Source organism: Molothrus ater, chromosome Z (genome assembly GCF_012460135.2).
Source record: "Molothrus ater isolate BHLD 08-10-18 breed brown headed cowbird chromosome Z, BPBGC_Mater_1.1, whole genome shotgun sequence".
Lineage (NCBI taxonomy): Eukaryota > Metazoa > Chordata > Aves > Passeriformes > Icteridae > Molothrus > Molothrus ater.
In genome coordinates this window covers 10,164,595-10,182,391 of record NC_050511.2, presented here as the reverse complement: position 1 = coordinate 10,182,391, position 17,797 = coordinate 10,164,595, and the positions used below count along the sequence as shown (strand labels likewise).

The 17,797-nt window shown below is 44.1% G+C and overlaps 1 protein-coding gene across 1 annotated transcript in view; it reads left to right on the top strand.

Moving 5' to 3' along the window:
* PDZD2 (PDZ domain containing 2) overlaps positions 1–17,797 on the top strand; it is a 202,074-nt gene that overhangs the window by 131,326 nt on the left and 52,951 nt on the right. The window contains exons 4-6 of the mRNA XM_054517933.1: positions 2,495–2,897; positions 16,259–16,401; positions 17,050–17,182. Coding sequence (XP_054373908.1) covers positions 2,495–2,897; positions 16,259–16,401; positions 17,050–17,182 — 679 coding nt within the window. The remainder of the gene's footprint in view (positions 1–2,494; positions 2,898–16,258; positions 16,402–17,049; positions 17,183–17,797) is intronic.

The following is a 17,797-nucleotide window of genomic DNA, read 5'->3' as shown; positions in this document are numbered from 1 at the left end:
TTACACTTTATGAACAGAATAAATGGGCCATGAGTGGAGGTGAAATAGTAAATTATTTTTGCCTCTTTAGAATTACTTTATTTGGACATATGTGAAGTTCCCTCTTGTTTGTCGTACTTCCTAAATCAAGTGGTTGATATGCATGTACTTGGTTGCTGGCATTAAAAAATACATCAGTAATTAGTTCAGAGATTGGTGTTTCAGAAAGCGCCATATACATGCACCTGCACAGAAACAAATCAGGCAGAGTTGACACTGCATAAAGACAGGGTGGGCAGCACCCACATAAGGCACACGACTATGGGAAGAGGAGCTGCTTTCCTGTTTCCATGTGCCAAGAGAAGCAGTGCTATCAGGCTTATGTGTGATGGATCAGAGTGCACTGGTATTGCTGCAAGCAAAAGTCATGAATTTTAATCAACTTTACTGGCTGCCTTGAAATTTGAGTTGAAAGATAAATGTGAAAAACAGGCAGCCCATATTGTTTCTGGAACAGAATTGCCCCTTTTCAGTTGATTAAAAGAATTCTTCTTTTAACTTGATAATCAGAAATAATTCCATGTTAGCTAAGGATTTTTTTTCTATGCTAACCCTTCAGGTCCTGCCTGCTTCACGTGTCTCCCAGAGCCAAGTGTCACCTTGTGGCCACCCAGACAGTTGACCTTTGCTGCAGAGACTTCCCAACTGGCAGGGCTTGTTGGCTGTCTGCTTTCAGCCATTTGGAAAAATATGGGTTTAGGGCTTTATTTAAATATTCTTTATGTCTGGGGAAAGGGAGGAAAAAAAGGATTGCCTGGTGAAAACTGAAAGGACTGTCCAGGGAGTTGAAGTTCAATTTGTATTCATTGGGAACTTTGGCACAGCAAGCATACTTGTCCTTCCATCTGTGGCTCCAGGGCTGCTTTTAAGGTTATTTAGTTGTGGTATTCATTTAAACATCAGTCTTCCTAATTAAATATAAGTGATTTGAATGCCGGTGTTGTCTGTGGGGGACATTGTAGCTTTGCAAAGAAGTAGAGTGAAAATACCAGTCCTTGTCCCTGGACTACACACCCATCATATTACTTCCAGCCACTGCCAGGCTGGTCTGGCTTACTTGAAGTAGTTGAGGGTGCTTTCCTCACTCCTTTGCTTCAGGGGTTATCATAGCTGCTTTTCCTGTTTTGCCATTAAGTCACCTCTGTGCAGGATTAAGTTTGAAGGATTTATTTTATGGCCAAACAACTTTTAAGAAAGGGAAACAGAAAATTAGCCTACAAGCAGCAGGGAGGGAAAAAACTTGGTGGCAGACTCCTGAGTGGTTCCTCCTCTGTCTGCTGTGCTATTTTCTCTTATGATCTGCGGTTCAACTCCACACCTAGTTTCTCATGTCCTCTAAAAGCTGTAGGTTCAGCAACTAGTCTGTATTAGTAAAGAGTTCATTTCATTGCAGCTGCAGCACAGGCTTATTTAATGCTGTGGGAAATTCATGCTACCTTCACTAGTGAGAAAGGCAATATAGTTTTGGGGCCTAAATTAGTGTGAAAGGGCACATACAAACCTGCTACATACAAATTCCAGCTTGTTTGTACTCTCAGTTGGTTACACCCTTGGCTCAGAACCCAAATATTTGAAGAATTTGGGTTGAGGTATATCCTTTTCTAAAAGAAGCATGAAGTTGGATTCCCCTTTTGCATCAGTGGGTGCAGTTTCTGTAAGGTCACAGAGGGTTTGTTTGAAGCAGAAATGTTAATTCCTCCAAGGCATGTCCCAAGACTTTGGGAGGGGAAGTGATGCTTTGCTCTGGTAGGAGAACCTGGGGGCTGCTCCTTGCACAACTGAGATGACTTGGCCCCTGTTTTGATTAGAATATGCTTTTATGAAGGAAAGCCACCTGATTTCCACATCTCTATAAAGCATCTGGGATGCCTTGTAGTGCTGTGCCTTGCTGTACTGGGGCCATTGGTGCTGTGCCTGCTTACCCTAGTGGCTGATTTTTTTATTGTCCCAATGGCCTTCAAAGCATGTACATATGCTGAAGCAGAAGATTAGTTTCATTAAGGAAGCTCATTTCAGATGCAGATGCTCTATGGGCTTCTGCACAAATAAATTCTGCCTGATTTTCAATTTTTTTTTAGAAAATATTTATTTTAATACTCTGCTGGGAACATTCTCTGCTCTCCTTACTTCACCTTTACATGTTGCTGCGCTGTAGATACGGAGGTCAGGGCGTGTGAACTAGTGGCATTTGTCAGCTGTCATGTTATGCTGTGGTGGGATCAGCCTGGGTGGCTGGTAGGACTGTTAATTATTCCCAGTATTTTCTTCTGATACTGAGGAAAGAGTATTTGCCAATTCCTTGTGTTATCCTAGCCTGTCCATACACCAGGTAATCAGCTGGCTGAGACAGTGCATGAACATCACGGGGTGCAGCGAGTTGGGATGCTGGGGTGGGATGTGGGCACTGCAGGGTGAGCGGTCCGCGGTTCCTTCTCACACATCCCTTTCCTTGCAGTTACCTGGCCGAGCAGTGCTGGAATGGCGGCTTTGTCTACCTGATCATGTTGCGCCGCATCAAGCGCAAAGCGCCTCTGCCTCCCTCCAACGGCAACAACAGCAACAGCTGCGACCCCAAAGCCAAGCCCAGCCCTGAGCCTGGAGACAGAGCTGCTCAAAATGGGAAAAGGACCAGGAAGTTTGGGGTCATCACCAGGACACCGGGCAGCAAGGACAGCAAGGAGAAGCTGGGCTCGGAGCACGGGAACGGGCACTGCACCCCGATGGAGGTGGAGGTTGCTCAGCCAGAGACCTCCGAAGCAGAGAGCAATGGGGAGGAGCAGCACCAGGGCACTGGGGCGCCGTACCGGGGCCGGCTGTCAGATGATGGCATGCCAGACATTGGGGACCAGGCTGCCCAGGTATGTTTGATTTGATTCTTCTAGAGGAGAAAGCAGCAGGTGTGCAAGCAAATTGGGTTGATTTCTCAAGCAATTCTCTGGTTTCAATGCTCTGACCTTGGGCTGAGCCTGTAGGTGACAAGACAAGCTGTCAGGGCACCCGACTGTGGGATGGCATCTAAAACAGGGGAGCTGGAGGATTGGAGAGTTAAATAGTAATTGTTGGAAACCTCTGTCATACTCCATCTCTGATGGCGGGTAGGTCCTTTAATCTCTTGACCTGTCAGGGTTGGCCTCAGGATTTTTTGTTGAGACAACTGATGACCTTATAACACTGGAGCAGGAGATGTCAGTAGAAGATGGTAATTTTTGTCCTTTGGAGCTTCATGTTTAGCTCTGCCTGGACTTAATGTCACCTTACAATTCATGTTAACATTGGCATTGAAGCTTCCCTTTTTGATGCACCAGACCACATTGCATGTATTTGTGATACGAAACTTGTTTGGCCAGTGTCTGGGAACCACATGAAAGTAATTGTGGATTTTGCTCAGAGTTGATGAGATAGACAATTTGTTAATGTTTGGGACGACAGTGGGATCGGGGCTTTCATTGCTTCTCTCTTTGTCCTAATGGAGATCTTGGGTTGCCTGTCTGGAATTGCAGCATTGCTGGATGGAGTAAAATAACCCAAGCCTTGATCAGGTTTCAGTATGCATCTATCACCAGAAGCGCTGTCTGCCAATCTTTCCAGAGGCACTGATAGTATAAACAGATGAAGGCTGCTTTGCTGGGCTTGGGGCTGGCTGCAGCAGCTGGTTTTGGTTTTAAGACTTCAAAGCTGGTAACAAAGCACTGCGAGTGGACATCTCATCACTAAATTCTGTTGAGAAAAGCAGGGAATTAAACGTACCCTCTGAATTAGTGCTCCTCAGCACTACTCCAGGGTAGTGGTGATCGTGGTTGTAAAGTTACAGTAATTTAATTTAAAGTACTTTGTAGGAGCTAAAAGCAATTTTAAAAACCTCTGGTTTTAAAAGAAGTGTAATTGCAAAAGCTTGCTCTTTGCATCAGTGAGACATGCTGGATTCTATGGTGCCACAGAAAGGGTAAGGTGTTTGTGTGTGTCTTCTTGCAAGCCTCATAACTGTAGTCATTCTGAAAGAAAACATTAAAAGCTTGAAAATAAATAAATGAATCATTTGGCATTTTGAAAGTTCTGGTCCATATAAAGGCTTCTTGAATCTGTTCTGAAGATGTCTAAACACATGTTGTAAATGAAATTGATCAGACTTTTTTTTGAAATGGAAAGCCAAAAATATATGTGTAAAAAAAGAGAAACTCTTGATCCAGAGCCATCTCGTGCTAGTGCTACCTTGATTTTTGAATCATTTTGGTCTGAGGAGTAAATTCTTAAATTCAGAACATATATGAATCAATGTGAGCAATAAATAATTTTTTAATGCAAAGCACATACAGGATGGCTTTGTGAAATGTAAAAACATAGCTGAGGCACTGGAAAAATTCAAGAGCTGTAATCTGTTCAGTTGTGGTCTAGTGTCATTTAGTAAAATTGCTTCTCTTTTTTTTTTTTTATTTCCTTCCCCCCTAATATTTTGCTTGGAAATATGACCTCCGTCTGTGTCAGTACTAATTACATTTTCCTGACATTTGAATGAGGAGAAATGTGAATATCTGGAGCCTGAATAGCATGCCTAGCTCATCCTTTGCTTTTTAATGACAAGGGGGGCTTATAGAGGCCCATCACTTACAACATCTGTGGGGTAGCTGCTATCAGAGTAATGAGTGGCCTAATTAAGTTTCTTAAGTATTGAATAGGGGCAGTGAATAAAATTTTTAAAATTATTTGTTTCCTGTTAAAATAAAGAAAAAAGGTGAGGAGTGAATACACTTGGGAGCCTCAGATCTCACTTCCAGCTCCATTTTCAAAGCATGACCTGGTACTCAGGCATGTGAGATCCAGTTGTGTCAGGACCCTTTTGAAAACAGCATCCAGGATGTCCTGTCAGAAGTTGCAGCCTCCTTCCAGGCTTCAAAGCACAAGCCAAACCTCCCGTAGCCTCAGGATGAGTTATCTCCTCCCGAGCAGGGACAGGGTGCATTGGCAGGGCACCCTTTCCGTGGGGAAAGCAGCTCCATCCCTGCTGCCTGCCCCATGCTCACCATCTCCTCCACATGTTGGTTAATTGAATATCCACAGCTGTCAGCCCTGTGCCCCTGGGGAGCTATTTGGGTCGGAGGAGACCCAGCCTGCGGCAGACTAGATGGCTGCAGGTGGGAGGAAAGGCTTTGAAAAGCCATTCAGGGACCAGCATGGACGTGGGAGGACCTCCCTGGTCCTCCTCTCCACTGCTCTTTTCCCACCCCAGGAGGCAGATTGGACCTTTACTGAAACGTGGAATCCAGGAAAATTCCTTTTTTTTCCTCTCTGTAGGAAATGAGGAAGTTGTAATGAAGTTGTAACCGAAATAGGGGAGAAGAGGTTGGGTTGATCTGCATGTCTTCAGCCACTGCTGTGCTGATCCCAGTGGCTAGCTCATGGCCAGTGCCTAGGGGATGTTGGGGATGTTGTGCTGGGAGAGTCTTTGAGGCATCTACGCTCCATTTCAATGCCTTTTGCTTTCAGGGTGCTTCTCCCACAAGCATGGGGTTGTTCTGCCATTTTGTCTCCCATTTTCTCTGTGCATGCTGCTCATAACAGCAATGCTGGATCATGAGGCGACAGGCGAGATGAATACTGTTTGTTGAGTGAACCTGCCAGGAGATTCCTGTGTTACTGGTTTGTGTGCATGTGCCAGTCCCCTTATTCAGGCTTGCTTTCATCTCTCAGATCTTGATCTGTCTCTCCTTGCACTTGGCATTGCTATCACTGTGTATAAACAAATCTGCTAGGCTGTCTGCTGGTATGTAACCCTCAGTAAATATTGTACCTGTCAATTAGTAGGCAGCATTTAATGTTTACAGGTGGTTAAGTTATGCTGCAATGTTTTTAGGATGAACCTAAATGACTTTTAAAAATGTGGGGATTCAAAGCAGCAAAGCTGTGTATCTGCCTGACAGGAAGATCTCTAAGATCTGGAAAGCGTACCTGACCTTGGAGAGGACCCAGGCTGGCAGCAGTGGGAGTCAAGGGCAGTGATTTAAGATTAGGCAGCCTCTGAGCTGGAGTAATGACCCATCATATCCTGTGAAGATTGGGAGCTTAAACACAGATATCAAAGTTTACCTCTTCTATTCAGTGGCCTCAGACAGGGTCTAGTTTTGCAGGGTGATTATACAGGCACAGATGGAAGAGAAGTATGGGAAGGGGCTGCTGGGGCCCACTAAAAATTATAAAGAAAAGGAAACTGTGAACTTTCCACTCAATATACCAGGCCTGTGGTTTCACTGTCTTGACTGGTAGGACAGAATCCCTCAGTTTTGTTCTCAGTTTCTCTGTCCTGGTCTTTTTAGAAGATCTGTGGACTGATTTCTGTTGTTTTTCAGCCCCCTAAGGAGTGCCCAGAGATGGCCAGATACAGCTGGCATGGGCAGGGATCAGAAGTAGGACTGGGGTTTGCAAAAACCAGATTAGGAGTGTGAGGGGCTGGAGTCTGGTTGTCAGAGGGGACTTAAACTGATCCAGGTTTTGCTGGCATGATGAGAAGTTTGGCTTTCAGGTTTGGCCAGGTTTGGCTTTCACTGATGAAGCCAGAGGAAGCTTGGACAAAGATGAGTTATACCAGAACAGACTAGCCACCTTGGCTTCCTCCATCCTCAGCTGGATGCTCTGAAAGCCCTGAAAAACCCAGCTGTTAAGAGCAAGGACAAGACACCCCCAGAACGGCCTTGAATTCTCTTCTTTATAAGCATCCAAATTATTAAGGTCTTGAAATCCAGATCCAAATTTATCAGTGACTAGTGGAAACTGTGTGAAGGACATTAGGCAGTGTGAAAATGCTCTAATAGTTAAGGGAGGCAGGTGAGAGGAGCTGGGGCTGTGCATTTCAGTATTTTTCCAGTGCCAAAGATACATGGCACAGGAGGAGTTCAGGGTGTCCTGGGTGGTGGTGGCACTGTGGGGTGGGGCTGTGGTGGGATGCCTTTCCAGAATGGAAACAGATTAGCATCTGGTGGTTCTGCAAACTGTGCACGATGCTTTTCTGAAGTCAGCGTGCCATCTATTAACAAAAGGAGAGAAAGGGGAAGGCAAGGAAATGTTAATGCTTTGCCTCCTAGAGATTTTTGGGCAGGTCTGGGTTGTAGCAGTAGTTGAGGATCTTGGCTCCATGCTGTTTACCCCATTGCTCTGGTCTCAGTCCCCAGAGCAGTGGGCCTGCCTGGCCAGCTTTGCCCTTACAGCCCAGCTGAGCCCAGCTTGCATGGACCACAACCCTCTCCAGACGTGTCAGCCCATATACAGGTGCACACAGACATGTCTGTATGTAGAGAACCAGCCAGGACTTGCTTTTGTACTGCATGGTACATTTTATCAGCAGCTCTTTTCATTCTTCGGGCCCATTATTGCTTTCTTACTGACGTGGCTCATCTTGGGTAGGAATGAATGCTTTTGAATTGCATTTTACTTTGCAGTTAGGGAAGGCTGACAGCCATTCTACAGCAGTACTTGCCAATTAGTGTTGGTAAATGCCAGCATTACCGTGACTTTTGGTTAGTGGAAAATGTTCCTTATCTTGCCAAGCAGAAGAGGAAGGCTAATAGCACATTACAGGAATCAAAACATGAGACTTGAGATAATGTAATGGCTTTAAGCATTTTACTATTTTGTTAAACTTGATGGGAAAAAAAAATCTCACCCTTTTGCTGTACCAAACTGTATAGCTTGCTGTGAGCAAGGTAGTCCAGTGAAGCTACTGAAGCTAAGTTGCTTTACATCAATTTTTTTTGGCAGCCTAAGCAGTAATTACTGTTTCATCAAGGCTTTTATGGGATTCTTGTGATGCACAGTTTAGACATAAATAACACTGGGTTTAGGTGTTAATGTAGATACTTTTAGTCATGTAAAGGCCTTCCTCAGAATCTGATTCAGTTCTTAACATCTTTTTATCTGTTGTGTTTTCTTCCAACTTTCATTAACATGGATCCTGGGGCTATCTACTGTCTTGAAGTTTTAATGTGCACTGTGATAAGCATGTCTTTCCTCTTTGTTGTCTGTTTTGGGTTGTAAACTCTCTTAGGGACAAGGGCTGTCTTTTAATTGCAGCTGTACAGCACTGACAAAACTTGGCCTTGTTTTTGCTTGGGGTTTTAAGAAGTGCTTTGATGTAACTAGCAGTGAAATTACAGTTAATATTTTTTGCTGCCAGTTATGTTCCACCTTGCCATAAAACAACAAGCATCCCGATTTTCTGGGGTTAAGTCACTTGCTGCCAAATTTTTTCAACTGACTTAAGATTCTGCCTGCCTTTTCTGTGATTTAAGTGATAGCTGCAGCTGTTGTGCTGCAGACTTTAATTTTGAATAGCGACCTGTCCTTTTATCTTGTTTTTGTACTGAATTTTCCAAGGGTACTTGGATGTAGAGATAGTCTGGTAATGGATAAGTTACAATGTGTTGGTTTTACTCTGTCACCTTGAAACGAGGTCTTCACTCTTGGAAATGAGCTATCCCCAAAGGCAGCGCGGGAATGTTTGAGGTTCTGTTGCAGGAGGGCTCAGCCATACTCAGCTATCATAAACCATAGGTGAAAACCCTCCTATGAAAGCATTTCCCACCCACAGAGAAAGTGGCTGTTTGGGCCTTTTCCCTTAATATTTTGTGTGCCATATTAGAGAGACAGCAAACCCAGAACTGAAATGCAAATGACTAGCTTTAGCTGAAATTCAAGTTCACACCATTTTATGTTTTAATCATTAAGTGCAAGTAGTTGAAATCAAGTGGATATGCCTAAAAATAGGGATTGTTGTCTGCTTAGGTGCTGCAATGTTTCAGGCATTTGTTGGAATTGTAAAGCTACATACACTTAATTTTTGAGGCAGAGTGCTGAAAGCACTGAGCAAATCCTAAAGATTCCTGCTGTGGACAGATGTAATACCGGTCCCCGTGAGACACCCCTCTTTAGCTGACATCAGTGTGTGGTGACCTACCCTAGGCTGGGCTTTAATCTGCTGCAGGCTGCAAGAGTGTTTTCTGAGAAACTTCAGACTAAGCAACCAGCCATTCCCAAAAGCCCACCAAGAGCATGAGACTGGGTACTCAGTACCCAGTTGAGTGCAAACACCTGTAGCCCTTAAAAACCTGAGCCTCCTCAGGGGCAATTGCCAGGCAGAAACCCCCTAGGGTCAGAGACAGAGGAGAAAATCCTTTGATCTCTCAATAATGATTCAGCTGATGGCAAGAGTGGAACAGTTCAGAGGGGTGCAATCCAGATGGTGGTGGTTCAGGATGACAAATGATTCCAGCAGGTTTTTGTGAGGGGTGATGGTATAGTTCAGGTGCTTGCACTGGCTGATAAAATGTTTAAAGCCTTTGCCAAGGAAATGATGTCAACAAGCAGTCTGTCTCGGGAGATGGATCCCTGGGCGACAGTCTTGCTTAAAGTAGTGAAATTTTCATCCACTCTGCTGTGCTGCCTGTTTTGTGTATTTTAATTATGTGTTTGTGTTTGGGGGAGGGGGGGGAGGGGGGGTATGGTTTTGCTTTTTACTGTTCCCCAGACTTCATCCCCTAGGACACTTCTCTTTTCATGGGGAAAGTACTCACATTTTTGTAAAAAGATGCCAAATGTCTGGCGGCTGTTTGTCCAAACAAGGGGACTTGTGAGATCAGAAATGAACACTTGAACGAAATCACAGCTGTGTCTGTGCTTCTGGCTTTGAGGACATGGAAAATTTATATTGTCAATACTGTGTGATTCCTGTTGGGTTTGAGGATTCCCCCCCTCTTTTAAGTAGTGTAGGAGACACACTGTATGGCTTGCATCACCCAGAGGCAGAAGCCAAAGGCTTTGGTGGTTCAGCATTAAGAAACTTTCATAGGCAGTAAGGATGGACAAAGAACTCCCATCTTGGAATAATTTATTGATAAAGAAACTTAAGATTATTTCCCTCCCCTGCTTTTGATTTATCTTGGAGTTGTTTAGCTTGCTTGTGCAACAAAGAAAACAAAACTCAGGGTAGTAGATGAAAACAGGGGTCCTGCTTTCAGATCAGCCTTAAAAATAACATGGCTAAGATCAGATAAAAAATACACTCATTATCCACTAATGAAATAATTGTTTTGTTATGAATCTGCAAAAATCAGATTTTGGCATGATTTTCTGGTGCTGAGTCATTCACATTAATATCTGAGATGTGAAGAGTGATGGCTTTTGACTGTATCTTAAGACTGATGCGTTCAAGCTGCTCACCTGGTATGTGATGGTGCAAGTTAATTCCCCAGCTACGCATCTGTCCGTCCCACCTGCCTGCTGGGGAATGAGGAATAGTGGGAGGAGGAGGCATGATGTGATCCAAGGTGGGGCAGGGAGCTGGGAGCAGTGCTTTTAATTGGTCTCACATCAGTGAAGGATGCTGGGCAGTGGCATGGGCTGGGGCCATCCCAATGTTCTCCCTGTTCATGTAGATAGGGTTTGTTGCACTACAGGTCTAATGTTATGCGTTTCTGTTTGGGACATTTTGTGCTGGTTTTCAGCTCTTGTGATCACCATGCTGGTTGCCAGCTGCTGTGAAGCTTATCGAAGTAAATTTTTGTAATGCATGGAACTTGGAACTTTCTGTTCATGTGTCATGTTTCCAGAGCAGCTTCGTGGCTGGTGAAGAAGATCTCACTGCTTGCTTCTGCTGCTCCTAATGGGAGACCCTGGGAACTGGTCCCTGCAGACATACAGTAAAAATCCACGTTGAATTGAGGGTGGGAGTCATCCCATGGGCTGCATTCAGGTCCATATCAGTCAGTCGGTGTGTGCATACAGACTTTGCATGGTTATTGATATTCTTATCAGGGCTTATCTCTGTTTTTGTTTTAAAATTGTTACGTATTTGCATCAGCTTCGTCTGAATTGCTGCTGTGACAGAAAGTGTTTTTTCATAGACAACTATTTTACATTTTCTATTTTACTGTCTGGCTTTTTAACTACTTACGGTGTTTCTGTTTTCCATTTGTTTACACCTTGCTCCTGCCAAGTTTGTCTTTTATGAAAGATTTCAAAGCAATTTTTTTTCTTTTGTATATACAGATTTGCAGCTTCTTGAACACAGCACAGTCAAAATAAGTCAAACCCCTTTTAAATCCCCTGCAATTAGCTAGTGAAGGGGAAGCAGGGGAAAGAATGGCTCCAGTGTCTTTTGCTCATTTATTTATTTATTTTCCTCAACACTCGGAGGAAAAACGTTCCTTTTTGTTTTATTAATGATGTGCTTATGAAATGGAGTGTTTGATGGTGTGCACTCGGAGCAGGCGGAAGGCGAGCTTCCCCACGTCGCGCTGGCAGCACGCTCCCTTTCTGATCTGCAGCTCTCTTAGTTTATTCCAGATGTAGGCTCGCTCTCAGCAGAGGCTGCCTGATGTACAATGGCTTCATGGTGGAGAAAAAAACGGCCTGTGGGGACCCACTGGAAGCTGCGAGTTGTATTCTCTATTCTCACTTGTGGTCTGTTACATAAGATGACCCTTCCCCTGTGGGCCCCCCACTTCGCAATTAATCCAAGTAGAATATTCATACTGTCTTTTAAAACATTTTAATTATTTGTAACCTAGGCACTTTGAAGTTGATCAGATTCAAGCGGGAGGAGGCATGATGTTGTGGTCCAAAGGACTGCCTGCTTGAAAGAGCCAAGTTGGGAGGAAAGTTGAGTCACTAAGAGTGATGTAACTGTGGAGAACAGAAATTAGCCATTAGTCCAGCTGCAGCCTGACTTGACCATTTGTGTTTCTGCTTGCTGTGTGAGGGAAGTAAAAAAATGCAAGTCTGGAAGGGATTTCAAGAGATGACCCAATCTCATCTCATCCTCTGAGACTGACTTTGACAAATGTTGGTTCATCATGTCCATGAAATCCTTTGCTGGGAGGAATCCATGTAGGCAGGGCTGCTGCTGCCTGGGACTACAGGCAAAGTCCGTGGGGTGCATCTGGGCAGAGTTAAGGTTTGTTCAAGTCCCTGACAATTTTTTGCTTCTTATTGTGTGTCTTTCTGAATGTCCATCTTCGCCAAATCTCAGGTGAATTGCATGGCATTCTTGGGATTGTCTTATACAAGTATTTATGTCATGGTGAGAAACAAAGCCCACTCCACAAAATTTGAAGAGTTTAATAAGGGATAATAAGGGATAGATCAATAAAGCAAAAGTAGCAGCTCTGACTGCATGGCAGCAGCCAGAGGCTCACTCAATTTTTTTAGCCAGCAATCCTTTATACTGTTGCAGTTGCATTACTTTCTCAAGTGACTTTGCATGTTTTCGGAGCCAGTTTACTGCAGCTCCGCCTTCGGTTGCCTCAGCATTGTGTAAGTCAACAGCTACAGTCTCCAAGAGTCCATCGGGGGACAGTCCAGGGTGGTCTTCTGATGCCACTTTAGACTCCTTTTATGGTATTTTGTTCTCTGCCTGTGCTGTCTTGGTTATACGGTTTTCAAGAGCGGTTGTATCTTGTGATACATCCTTTGCAAGCACGCTTACATCTTGTGATAGCCTTGCTTTAGGCGCAGTTTCACTTACACTGTTCACAAAAGCAATTACGATTGCACTTTATCTACAGAAGTAGTTACAATTTATAATAATTTGCAAAAGCATATACATAGTAGCAAAAGCCAACTGTTGCATAGCAGATGGTAACATCCTGTTATGTCATGAGCCTGTCCTCATGTGCTGCACAGGGTGCTTGTGACCTCCCTTGGGCTAAGGAATGTAGTTCAGTTTCCTAAGGAGTAAGCAAGGGTGGATATCACCTGGTCCCTGGCTGTGGTAGGGGCTGGTAGTGCCTTGCACTCTGTCCTTGATGAGGATTTCTGGAGTTTGAGACTGAGCTGGCATCAGCGCATCTGTGCTTTGTGCTTTCAAGTGCTTTTGCGCCAAGAGCTGTGAGGTCACATGTACAGATTTCCTGTGTCTCTGGTGAACAAAGCTGGTGGGATGTTATTCTGAGTTATTTAAAAGTGAAGCTGTGAGAATTATTCTGAGAGGATGGGAAAATTCAGATGTTAATAGAAATTTGGAACTGACAGCAGCTGAGCAGCAACCGGCATCATGCAGACGATCAAAGAAGAACGGTCAGCATTTGAACTCATCCTCTGGGCAGGGATTAAACAGGCTCCAAGGGCAGTGACATCAGACCTGCAAAATGCCAAAACTAACTGCCCTTGAAGTTTCCTTTGGGTATTGCAAGTCTCTGGAGTGGAGTGAACGCACCAGAATCCTAGCTTTCATTTAAACACTAAGTGAGCTTGAAGCCTTTTTGTTCATGAAGGAAAGCTTGAAAATAGGATACTTCATAATTTTCAAAAATAAACACATTCATTACTACTTTTTTTTTTTTATTTTCTTATTTTTTAAAGCATTTAAGCTTTGTGTAGTTTAACCTGGGAGTCCCCAATAACTCAACAAAACCAGCTTTAAGTAAAATTTGAATGCATTTATAAATTCCTAGAATTGGCACAGAGCTTTACTTTTAAGGCTTTCCTGTGATGGACTCACTTAAGATGCATGTTCAAAGCAGCACCATTTTTAGCCAGCTGTGAAGTATCCCATGCTGCTCTGTACAGAGAACACAGCAGCTTCATGGGGAGGGAAGGGGGGTTCTGCTGGACACCCCCTTTCTCCAGAGGCCTCAAGGAAAGGCTGGCAGTCTGCTCTTCATACATAGCTTTCAAAATCTGGGAGTGACATCCCTCAGAGGTAGGTGTGTGTTGGTGGGGGGGCGTTTGCTTTCAGTGCATGGTTAAGTGAAGAGCTATCAATGTTTTATGAAGGAAAGGGAAAGAACAGTGAGGGGTTCTGATTTCCAGCTGACGACGCTGAGTTGTTTATTCCCAGTGAAATCCCTGCAGCTGACCGAGGACTGAAGGGACAGTGTTTTCTTACACAGGACTTAGTGGCAGTGGCATTTGAAAATGAGTGAAAGAAATACATGTTTTGGCATGTGCCAGGTGGTTTTGTTGTCTTTGTGGATGTGTTTTTCTGCCCATGTTTGCACTGAGCCCTGCTTTACTTCTCAAGTGCTTTTGATTACTTTGCAACAGCTTTCGATTTTAGTGGGCATTCAAAAGGAATGAGATTGGTACTTGCATCAAGAGCAGTAGTCTTGCCATTTGCTATTATTAAGTGCTATGTATATGAATATTTGAGAGTTGGTCAGTTAAGAATGAATTTGGTAATTTTTGCAATAAAATATGTGATAGAGAAGAGCGCTAAGGAGTGCAAGCCAGGCACATTGTGGGCCTTGGTGTAACTTATGTTCCAAAAAGCTTTTCCAAGTCATTAAAGGCAATTTTATGACTGCATTGTTAAATTTTATTGCTTCCAAACTGGGTTTAACAAAGGGACATTCAAAGTGGCATCTTATGAGGAGAATGGATGATCATCCTTTCAGCCTGGGCTTGGCTGGGGGAGGTAGAGAGATTGTATTTCTCTGCTGTACTGTCTTCATTATGTGTGCAAGGTACTTCACAGCAATAAAACTTCTCTGGAGCATTTTCATGCTGTAGTTCAGTTCTGGTTTTTAGCTAGATAAATATAGTTGACTCTTGCTCCTGCATTTAACACAGTGTCTCATGTGTCACTTTAATTTATTTTAAAGCATCCTCTGTCCTGACACGTCCTGTTATTCAGCAGGAGACTGGCCCTTTATAAAGGCATTGAAGATCCCAGTTAAGCCTGCTGGGATATTGCCCATCTGCAAGGCTTTCAAGTTAACAAATTACCCACAGGTGTATGTTTTCAGGCTCAAACTTTTGGGTCACCTCTTAGAGAACCTGGTTTGGTTTTTCTGTTTCTCCTACTTGTGGTCTAAGGGCTAGGGTTCATTAATATCATAGGTGTTGTTATTATTAATATTCATGTTAACATTAGTAATGTTAGTATTGGTAATAATTAATTATTCTTGTTAGTTTTCACTTTATTCTTAAGATATTGTTGTAGCTACTGACCTCTTTGTTCCTTTTTCTGAAAAAGTAATATTTTAAAAGTTTCAGGGATCAAGTGAAAAAAACCCATATTTTTTTCACTTAATACTCTGATAAACAACAGTGGCCTAAAATCTGCAGGTTGCTGCCACAGCCCTTGGGTTTGCCGATATATTTAGCAGTTCTCCTTCTCAGAAACAAGCAGCAATTTGTGCATGCTCTTCACAGTTTGCTATGAAATTTTAATCATCTTTGCTACTTGGGCGTTTGGGTAGTGCGAGAATGTTACTTGTGTGCATAACACACCCAGTCAGAAATAGCTGACCTGGTGCCTGGTGACTACAACACATGGCTTAAAAATTGCCTCCAAATTGTGCATTTTGCTGTCTTACAAGCTTGAAAACTTCCAAGGGTTTTTCATAATCCTGTAGTCCTGGTTCTTCCCCTCACTGACAGCATCCTGGCAACTGCCTTACTTATCTTGCTTGCTTGTTTTTCTCTTTCCTTTTTTGCTCTGCTGATACTGTCACACTTGTGTTTCCTTGTGCCCAGTCCTGCCAGTAGGACTCATGGGAGCTAGTTTCTGTTTTGCATTTCATATTGCTCTGAAGTTTGTAAACTGCTTTTTGGGTAAATCTTTTAAAAAATCAATTAAAAATAACCAAAACCAATAAAGGTGTCCTGAACATTGCTTATTACGTTGCTTATACTGAAAATTATTCTCCACAGTGGGTAAATTTATTATTTGCAATCTGTGCCACAGCTGCCCAGTAAGAAATACTTGATTGGCAGCTGATAATTTGAAGTTGGTGGTTTTTTTCCTGTGTATCAAATCCTGCAAACCCCTTTGGAGAGGGAAGCACTGCTGTGTGATGCAAGTCTGGTCCCTGCTGCAACAGCAGCTGCACCACCTGATGTTCAAGGTCCCCCTTGAACCACATCTTGGTCCTCTGCAGCCCTGCATGGCTCATCCTTGAGTTTTGGCAAAGGGATTTGAGGCCACTGGTTGCTCCGGGAAGGACCAGGGCATTGAGAGCAGTGCCTCTGCGTGGCTCAGAAAAGCTGCAAACACCCCTGCAAGGAAACTTCTACGTGCTGACCCTGCTCTGTGCTGCTTCCTCCTTTCTACCTCCTTCGCTTGGACCACAGCTAACATAGCAAAGCTCAGCAGAAACACCAGTATAGCTTGGGCTATACATGTGTGTGGTGATGGGCAGCAAGGTGCTAAAGAGCTCCCTCCCATACCCTCCCAGCCCTCTCCTGGTGTTCCAAATCCAAATTGAAGGACTTTCTGCACGTTTTCTCTCAGCGAGAAGGTTGCCGCATATGGAAGATGCACATCCTGAAGGGGACGGACGGGCTGGGAATCCAGATAACGGGAGGCAGAGGGTCAAAGCGATCCCCTCACAGCATCATCGTCACCCACGTGGAGGAAGGCGGCTCTGCACACAGGTGAGGTGACAGTGGTGCCTTCATGGTGATGGATGTGATGGGGTAACCACAGCCATCACTATTATCTGGGTTCATGAGAGGAGTTTGGGGTTTTGCCCTCCCGTGGTGTGAGGGTGAGAATATGGCATTGTCAGACTAAAAATTTATTTTTGTGTTTGATCACTGAAGCTTCTTCTAGAAGGTTTTGTCCAAACTGTACACAGATCAAACACTTCCTTGGTGGTGGAGGGAAAACCTATGAGCCTGATGGCTTGTTGGGCTTTTCCCCCAAGTCCATTTTTGGAAGATGTGCCTTTCCCATGGGATCAGTTGTGCAACCCCAGGGTGCTTGCTGACTGCCCTGGTGTTCCTGATGGGGTGGAGATGGGGCTTGCTACTGTTCCCTTACCTAATCCAGTGGGGCAAGAGAAGACTTGTGGAGTCTCAGCCCTGCAAAGAGTGTGAAATTCCCCTGGTTATAACAATGATTTCAGGTGGGCACCTTTCTTGAGCCCCTTTTCCTAGAAAGTAATACTGCACTGACCAGTGCAAGCTCAGCACAGTGAGATCATACGTTGTCCGTGCCTCCACATCCCACCACATTCCAGCGGAGCTGGGCACTGTGGTAGGACCACCCTGCAGCTCCGTGTTCCCACTGTGTTTCTGCAGGGATGGCAGGCTGATGGCCGGCGATGAGCTCCTCATGATCAACGGGCAGTCGCTGGTGGGGCTCTCCCACCAGGACGCCGTGGCCCTCCTCCGCTCGGCCGCTGGCCTGGTGCAGCTGGTGGTCTCTAGCAAGGTACAGACATCTGGGTGGCCTCACTAACGTACATCCACAAGTGTTTAAGCAAGTGCTGCGTGAAAAGGGCATATTTTCCATAGGGAATCACGTGTGCACTTTTGCTGCTCTAAATTTAATGCACAGCGAGGGGAAATATATCAGTAGCTGCCATAAATCTGTGGCAAATCAGCACAGTATAGACCAAATTAATGATTTGCTTGTACTGTCACTGTCACTCATTGTGCAGATGAGTATTTATTCATGCACACGTTACCTAAGTTTTGGCCAAAACCATTTTCTTAAAATTACATGCTGAATAAAGCAGGCTGTTCTGAGCCTCTTCTGCTTCCTGCCTGCACAGCCTGTGTACCTCTCATCTCTGTCCTGTGTGCCTGAGATTTCTTGAAAATTATCTCTTTGTTTGAGTTCCTTATTTTGTCCTTGTTAATAGCATGGAATGGAGCTCTTACAGATAAAGGAACATGAAAATTCAGGGAAATGAGAGTGGAACTCATTTATCAGTTGGACTCTTCGTTCTGCCTTGATCACAGAAGAGGTTGAGGGGATATTACATAATATTTTGCTTCTTTGTTTAAGAAAATCCTGCTCACCTCCATTTGCTCTTCTCCATGG